The following is a 10522-nucleotide window of genomic DNA, read 5'->3' on the forward strand; positions in this document are numbered from 1 at the left end:
TGAATGACAGATTAAGTCTATGACTCAAAAAAAAAAAAAGAAAAAGGGAAAGGAAATAATAGTTTAAGTTCCATATATATACTTATGAATGGATTATATTATTACATGGAAGGCAATGCAGAACAATAGGGAAAGGACTATCTTTTCTTTCTTTATTTTTATTGAGTTGGAGTCTCATTCTGTCACCCAGACTGGGGTGCAGCGGCACGCTCACAGCTACCCTAGCATCGACCCGGTGGGCTCCAACGATCCTTCCACCTCAACCTTCCAAGTAGCCAGAACTACAGGCGCGCACTTCCATGCTCGGCTAATTCTTTTTTTTTTTTTTAATTGTAGAGACGAGGTCTCGCCAAGTTGCCTGCGTGGGTCTCGAACCCACGGGCTCAGGCGATCCACTGACCTCAGCCTTCCAAAGTGCTGGGATTATAGGCTGAGCCACCGAACCCGGCCCATTATTTTCATAAAACTCTCAAAAGAGTCAAGAATCAGTGAAACAGACCCATTAACAAGTAAAGATTTGCTTTATAGGGTTATTCATCACAGAGTTCTATTACCTAGCAAACCCCCCTGGATTGTAAGATTAAAATTTCACGGTACCTGGAAGGGACCCATCTGCTATATAAAACGAAGTATACCTGGATTAATGATTTTACACACTAGCTCCCTCTACTGGTGACACCTGTCAGGCTACCTGACGTTGGCCTCAGGTCCCCTCAGCTAGACCCCAAAAAGCCCCTTAAGGGTAGGAAGTCTTAATGTTACTTTGAATTAAAAAAAAAAAAAAAAAAAAATGTTAGATCGGTTTTCTTTTGAGACGCTCTGTTGTCCAGGCTGGAGTACAGTGGTTATTCACACGTGCGATCATAGGTCACCACAACCTTGAACTTCTGGACTTAAGCAATCCTCCCACTTCAGCCTCCCAAGTAGCATACCCCTGGGGTCAATCAGTCTTAATATTTCTACGTCCCAGGGTCTGACACAATGTTTCCTAAATAAATAAGTGAACTGCCAGGTTCTGGGTAGTCTGCAGCCATCGAAGAAGAAACTTAAATTCAGTTTCCAACTCCGCCAGGCAGGTGACATTGGGCATCAGACATTGGGAAGGAAATCCAAATGCCCACAAGGCCTCCCACCAAAAAGCCTTGCCAATGCTGAGACAGAAGGCAGTTCCGTATAGTTATACACACAGGAACTCTGGTATCATCCCTTAGTCCTCAAACCAGCGCCACCATCTACCTGCTCTGTGACCTCAGGCATGTCCCTCAACCTCTCTGAGCCTACTTCCTTGGGGTAGTCGGTTAAATGCAGATGACAGTGAAGACCTCTGAATCGCAGGAGGCTACATGTTGCCCACGTTCACAAGCCGCGTAGTAGACCACGGAGTTATCCAACCTGCCCACATGGAACTGATGCTTGCTCCAAGGAGGCCAGCCCGGAACAGCAAGACTTCCTGACAAAGACAGAGGAGTCTGGCTCTCAAACCCAACACAGCACTACTGCTGCACACATCACACCTGCTGCCAGCCAGACCTCAGGTTTCCAAGTGCTGACAAAGGATGTCAGCCACAGAGCCTGCTTCCATCAAGAGGTTCCTTGGTGACTCAAGCCCGTAATCCCAGCACTTTGGGAGGCCAAGGTGAGAGTATTGTCTGAGCCCATGGGTTCAAGACCATCCTGGGCAACTTGGTGAGACCTCATTTCTACAATAAATCAAAAATTAGCCTGGTGTGATAGCGCACGCCTGTAGTTCCGGCTACTTGGAAGGCTGAGATGGAAGAATCACCTGAGCCCAGCAGGTGGACAATGGAGTAACCATGAGCGTGCTGCTGCACTCTAGCCTGAGTGACAGAGTGAGACACCAACTCAAAAAAAAAAAAAAGGTTCCTCTGCAGCTCTTAAGGGCAACCTCTGCTCAGACACCTTAGACAGGCTTGGTGTCTGAGTACCTTGGACAGAGGCCCCCTCCCAGCACCTGGCCAGAGGCCCAGAACAGGCACCGAAAACCCCCTGAGCCAAGCCACCAACTGAACAGAACCCGCAAGACCCTTCTCAGCCGCCCAGCCCCAGACGCGCCCCCTGCCCACCTTCACGCCCTCCAGGAGTGCCTGCGGATCCTCGATGCCCTCAGGGACACACTTCTTGTTCTCTGGGAGGGATTCCAGCTTCTCTACCAAAGCCTTCAGGCCCTTCAGTTCAAACTCAGTGAGGTGGGTCCATTTGGTGGCGACCTCTGTGGCAGGGGAGCCAGTGGGTGTCTTGGGGTAGTCTACCGGCATCGTGGTGGACTTCACGCTTTCCTCTGACTCGTTGGACAAAGTCCTTTTGAGGAACCGCATGGCAGGCGCTTTGGACTTCTTCCCGGGGGCCTCCTGGTCCTCGGAGGGGGTGCTGGTGGGCGAGGCAGGACCATCAGTGGGAGGCTTGGGAGCCTTATCCACACCCTCCCCCTCTTCCTCTTCCTTCTCCTCCTCCTCCTGGAGCTGCTGTTCACAGGACTCCTCCTCCATCTCTAGCCAGGAATCAGATGAGAAGCCGTCTATGCTGGGCTTTCTGCAAGCATCTGCAGGGGGCAGGGGTCACAAGGAAGACAGATGAAAGCCTAACTCCCTGCTGGAAGTCTCTGGAACCTCCACTCCCCCTGCCTCCCCTTTACTCCAGAGACCAAGCTTCTCTGACAATCCTCATAGTTGATATCTTGCCGGGGTCAGTCAGATGGGGGTTCACATCCCATCTCTGCTGCGTGTACCCACACGGGTTGCCTCACCTCTCCGAACACACCTGACACTTTATTTTTTAATGTCTCCAAATAAGTCAAAACAGCTTATAGTAAATTATTTCATTCGTGTGAAATGTCTAGAACGGGGGAATCTATGGAGACAGAAAGTAGATTAATCGTTGCCTGGGGCTGAGGGGAGGGGAGAGATAAGGAGACCGTTAGACTACGAGCTTCTCTCTGAGGTGATGGAAATGTAAAATCCACTGTAGGGATGGCTGCACAATTCTGGGATAGACTTTGTGCACTGTAAGTGGGTGAATTGAATGGTATGTGAGTTACATCCCAACAGAGCTGTTCAAAAAATACAGGGCTAAGAAAACGTCCCCTGAAGGCCATGGAGGAGTAAGCAGGTGTCCCCGAGCACAATTCCTGGCACACAAGCAGCACTGGAGAAAGGAGGGTGTCTCCCTCCTGTCTCCCCATTTCTTTGGCAGACAGACTGGAACAGCCAAGACAGAAACAGTGGCAAGAAAATGTAAGAAAAAAAGTGGGCACTGGTTCCCAACTGCCGCCTCAAGATTTCTTCTTGCCCAGGCTTGGGAGCTCAGCCTGTAATCCCAGTGCTTTGGGAGGCTGAGGCGAGAGGATTGCCTGAGCCTGCGGGTTCGAGACTCACCCGGGCAACTTGGCAAGACCTTGTCTCTACAATAAATCAAAAATCAGCCGAGCGTGGTAGTGCGTGCCTGTAATTCCAGCTACTTGGAAGGCAAAGGCAGAAGGATCACCAGAGCCCAGCAGGTCAAGGCTGCGGTGGCTGGGAGCATGCCACTGCACTCCAGTCTGGGCGACAGAGTGAGACTCCAACACAAAAAAAAAAAAAAAAAAAAAAAAAGATTTCTTCTCATGCCTGCAAATGAAACTGGAAATGTTCATCTTCTGCCCACCCTCCGCTTCCTGGCCTGGAGACTCCTGACACTGAGGAATCCTTTTGTGCTCCCCAGCCTCTGTCCCCAGGGGGACGCAGAGTTACTGCAATCACAGTGGCTCTCATGCTATTTCAGGATTATTTTGCTTCTCCGCTACTGAGCTGGGAGCAGGTTGTAGGGATTCCGGACTTTCCAAACCCTGAACATCGCATTCTCCGATGGGAAAGAGACTCACGACACACCCCACAGACAAAGACTTCCCAGGAAAGACCCCAGCGGAAACACTGGCTCCCCATCACACGCCCAGCCTGGAACCTCCAAACGTCATAAGGATAGAGGTCAAGAAGGGACAAGGCTTACTGTGAGGGAGAGAAAAGAATCTAAAAATCCTAGCGACTGTGGAGAAAAAGCATGCAGACCCACAAGGAAGACAGGCCGGACTCATCTTTCTATCCCGTGATGAGAAAGAAGCTGTGACTACACACAGACGCCACATCTCGGAAAACCCCTCGGCAACGACAGTGCAGGGACACAGCCGGGAAGAGTCACTTTCTTCCTCTAGATTGCTGGTCGGGGCTTGCTGTCACAGCCAGATGCAACTTCAGGGCGGGCGTTTGTGAGTCAAGATTCAAGGGCAGAGCCATGTTGGGGGGTGGGGGATGATGTCCCTTTAAGTCCCAGCAGCAGGGCAGGGCACTGTAGCCGCAGCTAGTAACACCCTCAACCTGCTCCTCCAATCTTGCACCATGACCCTGGTCACCTCTGCTGCCGGCTCAAAGGCAACCTGGATTTTGGAGGACTGGCTGCATCTCACAGGCCTCCTCCTAAACAGATTGAAAAATTTAAAAAAAAACAATCCCCAGTGTAAAGGGAAAAATCAGCTGGTGACCATGAAGAAATCGAAGAACAAGGAGTCTATGCTCTGTGGGATGATCCCATTTCAGCCACCACGCCCCCTCCCTGCATTTGCATAGTCATGGACTGGAGGCCACAGACGTGCCTATTTTGAAATCAATGGGTTCATTTTCTTGGATCCTGTATTCCAAGTGGGAAGCTGACACAAACGTCTGTCCCTACAGGGTCTCTAGAATTCTGCCCAGCACTCCGGCTCAAAAGAATCCCCCGAACCCAAGAGACTCTCTAGGCCCCAGTGAAAAAAACGATTTCCGCCCCGGCAGCGCAGCCGAGGCCATGGGCTCCCTGAGGTTCACTCACCAATAAGCATGGATTCTCTCTGGTACTCCTGAGTGAGGTAGGAGCGCTGGGTCACACAGTACACGTATCTCTCCAAGACATACCAGCACATCTCATAGTAGAAGGGGTAACGGAACTTGGGTTGCACCTGCAAGCAAAGACCCAAGCGGGCGGAGGTCAGTTTCTGGAGGGCCAAGAGGGAAGAAGGGAGAGAAGTCGGGGGAGGATGCTTGGGGGTAGGGTCACTGTCATCATCTTAGCAAGAGCACAAATGATGGGAAGGAAAAAATGGGTGGGTGCTGGAAGGGGGAAGATGTCAGTAGCATGCACGAATGAGGCAGAGAATGAGGCCCATGTGAAAGTGTCATCTCAAAGGTCCCTGAGCTGCACACCCCGCAAGTCGGCTGGAGGTCGCTTGGTGCTTCCGTGAGACGCAGAAAACCAGAATTCTCCCCTGATGTGCCAGCAAAGGGTATGGGCACCTGCAGGTGGGAGATACTGCCTGAATCTAGCTACCACAGACACAGACTCCTCATCAGTCTCGAAGATTTCCTGCACAGATTCTACTGCTCTCCACCGCTTAAAAAATCAGAAATCAACCCCTAAACCTTACCCATTTGCAGACAGGCTATGAAGCATCCTCCTGCACTCTGGGAGGGAGGCCAGGCCAGCAGACCAATGAGGATGGTGGGTGTGTGGCCTCTCCTACCTCCAGGGGCGGGGCCTCACAGGTATCTACTTCCTGCTCCTCCCCCACCCCCACCTGGTAAGGCCCAGCCTGTATTTCCACAAAGGTCTCAGCTCCCAAGGTGTGACCTGAGACCATCCTGACATTGGGGGCAACACAGCCAAATCTGGAGCAGGAGTCCACGTGGAAACTCCCTTTTTGCCGTTCCTTAGGGGAGGAAGTAAAGGTGGAGACAGCTTTGTGTATCAGGCTGTAGAAAGGCCTGGGCCCCAGGGGGATTCCAAAGGGCGACCCAAGGTCTATACAGATGAGATGGCAGTGAAAGATGGGAAGGAAGCAACACCACAGATGGCCCTGGTACAAGGACCCTTCCAGAAACTGCATGCTGAGCGAGCAAGGGAGGAACACGGAGAGCAGGAGGGTGGTCCCTGACTCCTACTACTCAGCCCTCTCCTCCAGAGGCTACACCACGGGTCTTCAATGTCACACTCACACCCGACCTGCTCTCTTGCCCTCTCACCAAGGGTGTGTCTGCAGGAGACAGAGATGTCTCCTTGCCTCCTTGCCTCCCTGGTCCCTCAGGAACAAGCACTCTCTCCCTACACCGCCCCCCGCCCCCCGCCAGTAAACAGGCTACATGCTACATCTGGAACCGAGACAAATACAAGCACACCTAGGTTCTCCATTTACCCTAAGATACTATTTTCCTGCCTCTCTCAAAATGCCCACCTGAAAAAGGCCCCAGTGTGGCCCTCTTTCAGAGTCCTGGCTCTCACTCAACACCTCGTCTATGCAGTCCACTCAGCTTTCAGCTGCAAGGCCCTTTTCCCACCGTGGGGGGCTCATTTCTCCCATCTGCACATTGGGTCCGTTTGATCTCCCTGCCTCTGGTGGATGGGATGCTTTGGAATGAGGTCATGGCCGTCACATGCTTTTGAACTCCTTGGGGAGATGCATGGAGTTGGCAGCATAATCTAGTGGTTTCCTTGGCTCCAGCTACTTTCCTGAGAACCCCGGTTTTACTGCTTGGACGATATCCGTCTTTTTTCATAGTTCCAGAATCAGTGCCCTCTGGAGTTTAAAAAAGAGAAGCCCTGTAGCGTGAACCAAAACTTGACTTCCTGTGAAGAAGGGTTGGGGGGGTCTCAGCCCCAGCCCTATTCCAGAGCAAGGGCCTAATGATTTTGAAACAAATTGCCAATACCTAAAAAGCAGGCTGAGAACAGAGATTCTCACGTCTCCCGACATGAGACTTGACTGGTAAAACCCTGAAGTTGGTTTTGACTTTCACAGTTTCGGACACTGCCCGAGCCACCCTGCTCAGACACCATGACCACCTGAGAATCTTTCTAAATTAGACAAAAAAAAATCGGGGAGCTGTTATTTCAGGAGGGGAAGATACGTCTCCCTTCTTTGTTGCTGAACCCAAGGGAAACCAGCTGGGTGAAAACAAATGCTGATGAAGGAATTCAATTTTTTTTTTTTTTTTCCAAGAGAGGACTGCAGGAAACAAAATTTGCAAAGAATTGACTTACAAACAGGTTGTCGCCTTCCACCCTTCGCCTTCAAAAGGTTTCAGCCACATGCCTGGGAACATTAAACACACGATTGCTCAACATTATTTGTTGACAAATTTGGAGCCTCACCAAACTGAGCTGTTAACCGATGTCAGTCCACAACGAAAGGCAAGGCGGTCAGAAGGCATGCACTGCTCCCAGCCCTGAAGGGGCAACCTTTCAGGATCTCAAGCCCCATCCATGTGGCACCTGGCCTCAGCCCTTCCTCAGAGGTCCACATCATCTTAGAGCTGAGTGACCTTAGGAGATGAGAACAGGAGCTTTCTCGGTGCCTCTATAACTCCCAGGTCTCAAGGATTTGAAAAAGCAAAATATGAGGGTGGATGGAATTGTCCTAAAATTTGTTTATCTCCTGGAAAAAAAAAATCAATGGGAAAAAAAAAAACCAATGGCAAGAGAAAGGGGAGAGGAAGGGTAAATTATTTGCAATTTCCAAATCAATTCACTGGCAGTGAGGGAAAGGGCCATGCCGGAATTACCTTTTCTGGGAAGGCTGCTTTCACTAGAGCCATGGGGGGGGGATAAATATAAGAGAGACGGCAGCTTAATGAATGGTCACCTGGAACATCCCTATTCCTTATCAACCTAACTGAAATTAAAAGCACGTAGTGATTGTTGAGACGTTAACTTAAAATAGCAAACATGCAACACATTCACTCTTTGGTTAATTCTTCTGTCACTCTTCATAGCTTCAGAATGGGAGGAAGGGAAGATTTCATCTCATGGGGGGAGAGGGGAGGCTGTAAATCCACCAGTCCCCAAACACCTGCATGTGTCTGTGCCGCCTTACAGGCAGTGACACTGCAGGCGAAGGTCACCTATCATCCAGCTCAGAAAAATTAAAACGGTGAGAATAAGACATAGCTTCCTAACCCAGGGACACCTTGGGGTTCCCTCGTCTAGACTGAGGCCCACCGCCTTGGGCCACAAAGGCAAATTCTTTTTCTAAGACAAACCCACACCATGGCTCAGAGACTGACAGTTTCCTCTGTTCCGCCCCCTGCATTTGGTTTCCAAGCAAAGCCATGTTTTAGGACTCTTAAAAAAACTATTTTTAAATGGCCATCACCTTCTTAAGAAACCTCTTGGGGATGCGAAGAATAAAGCTATAGTGAGCTGACAAGGAGCCTTGGCATCTTATCTGGCTTCCAGGACTCTCTCCCCAGCGCCCTTTGTCTGCCTTGGCTCCTCAGACATAAACAATTGGGCCTTGTAGCCAAGCCCCTCTCCAAAGACCAGAAATCAAAGCAGATTAAACAGGCTGCCACTGGTTCCAGCCCAGCCCGCCTGCCAGCCCCCTGCTGTCAACCTGCTTCGGTGAAACCAGATGGGGTTTCCACTCAGGGCACAGGGACAGTGGGCCCTGGGGGAGGAGACCCTGCCATTCTCCATGTGGGCACAACATTCCACAGGAGCTCTGTGCCGCTGGGGGGGAGTCCCCTGCCTCCCGTCTCCCACCTCTCACCATGAGTGGGGGAGGGGAGTTGAGCTCCCAAGGGAACAATGGGACCCAAATCCACTGAGTTGTACAATTGGATCCACAGGGGGAGGGGGCGGCTGCCCAGCAAGATACCAAAACCTTTAGAAATCCCAGCCTGACTGTGGCTTTCAGGAATTGCCTGGAAAGCCACGGGCCTGATTTCTCCCTCTCGATTTCTCCTTTTCTATCTCATACCTCTAGGCTGCTCACTCACAAACTGGCCTGTACTTCAGAGCCAGCCAAAGAACAGCTGGCTAGAGCCCCAGACAGCACTTGATCTAGACTGCGAGATGACCGATTGCGCCCAAACAGTGCCTTTCTCCTGAATGTCTCAGGGTAGCATCCTCTAGACCAGGGACGATAGGGAGGGTGGACAACAGAGAAATGAGGGGAGAAAGCCCATGAAACATGGGGCCCCAGCCCAGACCCGAGTCTCTGCAGATCTGGACATCACAGGCAGCCAATGTGCACACAACTTGCAGCACCCAACCACAGAACACAGCGGCAAAACCCCTGGACAAGGTCCTGCAACGCCAGGACTATTAAAATGTTCAGATACACACAAAAGTGGCTAAGACTTTGACTCATCTATGTGATTCCACGCAAGCCAAGGCCTGAAAAGAACAGGAAAGACAGTCAGACATCTCCTTAGGGTCCAGGTACAGCAACACCCCACACTAAGGCAAAAAAGGCATCTGTGAGGCAAAGCCCAAGAAAAAATAGTGTATCTGTGGATGGAGTATTATTCAGTCATAAAAAGGAATGAAGGCCTGACACATGCTACAACATGGATGAACCTTAAAAACATGATGTTGAGTGAAAGAAACCAGACACAAACGTCCACATATTGTAGGATCCCGTTTATATCAAATGTCCAGAATAAGCAAATCCATAGAGACAGAAAGTAAGAGTAAGGGTTGTCAGAGGATGGGGAGGAAGAAACAGGGAGTGACTGCTAATGAGGACAAGGTTTCCTGTTGCGTTGATGAAAACCATCTAGAATTAGTGGTGACAGTTATACAACCTTGTGAATATACTAAAAATCACTGACTTGTACACTTCAAATGGTATATTTTATAGTAGTGAATTGTCTCAATTTATAAAAAAGAAAATAGTCAGGCTCGGTGGCTCAGCCTGTAATCCCGCACCTTGGGAGGTTGAGGTGAGTGGATTGCCTGAGCCCACGGGTTCGAGACCCGCCTGGGCAACTTGGTGAGACCTCATCTCTACAATAAATCAAAAAAATTAGCCGGATGCGGTAGCGCGCGCCTGTAGTTCCAGCTACTTGGAAGGCTGAGGCGGAAGGATCGCCAGAGCCTAGCAGGTTGAGGCTGCGGTGGCTGGGAGCGGCCACTGCACTCCAGTCTGGGTGACAGAGTGAGACTCCAACTCAAAAAACAAAAAAGAAAATAAACATTTGAATAGCTATGTTGTAAGGCACGGTGGCGTATGCCTATAATCCCAGCACATTGAGAGGCAGAGGCGAGAGGACTGCCTGACCCGGGGTTCAAGACTTGGCGAGACTTCATCTCTATAATAAATCAAAGAAAATTAGCTGGGTGTGGTGGCACACGCCTGTAGTTCCAGCTAGTTGGAAAGTTGACACAGAAGCATTGCCTAAGCCGAGCCAAGTCAAGGCTGCAGTGGTCATGAGCATGCCACTGCATTCCAGCCGGAGCAAGAGTGAGATTCCAACTCAAAAAAAAAAAAGCCCAGGTTTGGTGGCTCAGCCTGTAATCCCAGCACTTTGGGAGGCCTAGACAAGTGGATTGCCTGAGCCTGCAGGTTCAAGACCAGCCCAGGAAACCTGGCGAGACCTCATCTCTACAATAAATCAAAAATTAGCCAGGCATGGTAGCACTCCTGTAGTTCTGGCTACTTGGAAGGCTGAGGCAGAAGGATCGCCGGAGCCCAGCAGGTTGATGCTGGGGTGGCTGTGAG

General features: G+C 50.5%; 1 protein-coding gene across 3 annotated transcripts in view; it reads right to left on the minus strand.

Annotated features, from left to right (window-relative positions):
• KDM2B (lysine demethylase 2B) overlaps positions 1-10522 on the minus strand; it is a 159131-nt gene that overhangs the window by 78662 nt on the left and 69947 nt on the right. For all 3 annotated transcript variants that reach the window (XM_008061705.1, XM_021714246.1, XM_021714245.1), the window contains 2 exons: positions 4858-4984; positions 2085-2560 (listed from right to left, as the gene is read on the minus strand). In XM_008061705.1, coding sequence (XP_008059896.1) covers positions 2085-2560; positions 4858-4984 — 603 coding nt within the window. The remainder of the gene's footprint in view (positions 1-2084; positions 2561-4857; positions 4985-10522) is intronic.

This window comes from Carlito syrichta, unplaced genomic scaffold (assembly GCF_000164805.1).
Source record: "Carlito syrichta isolate Samal-C Ts95f unplaced genomic scaffold, Tarsius_syrichta-2.0.1 Scaffold305460, whole genome shotgun sequence".
NCBI classification, from domain to species: domain Eukaryota; kingdom Metazoa; phylum Chordata; class Mammalia; order Primates; family Tarsiidae; genus Carlito; species Carlito syrichta.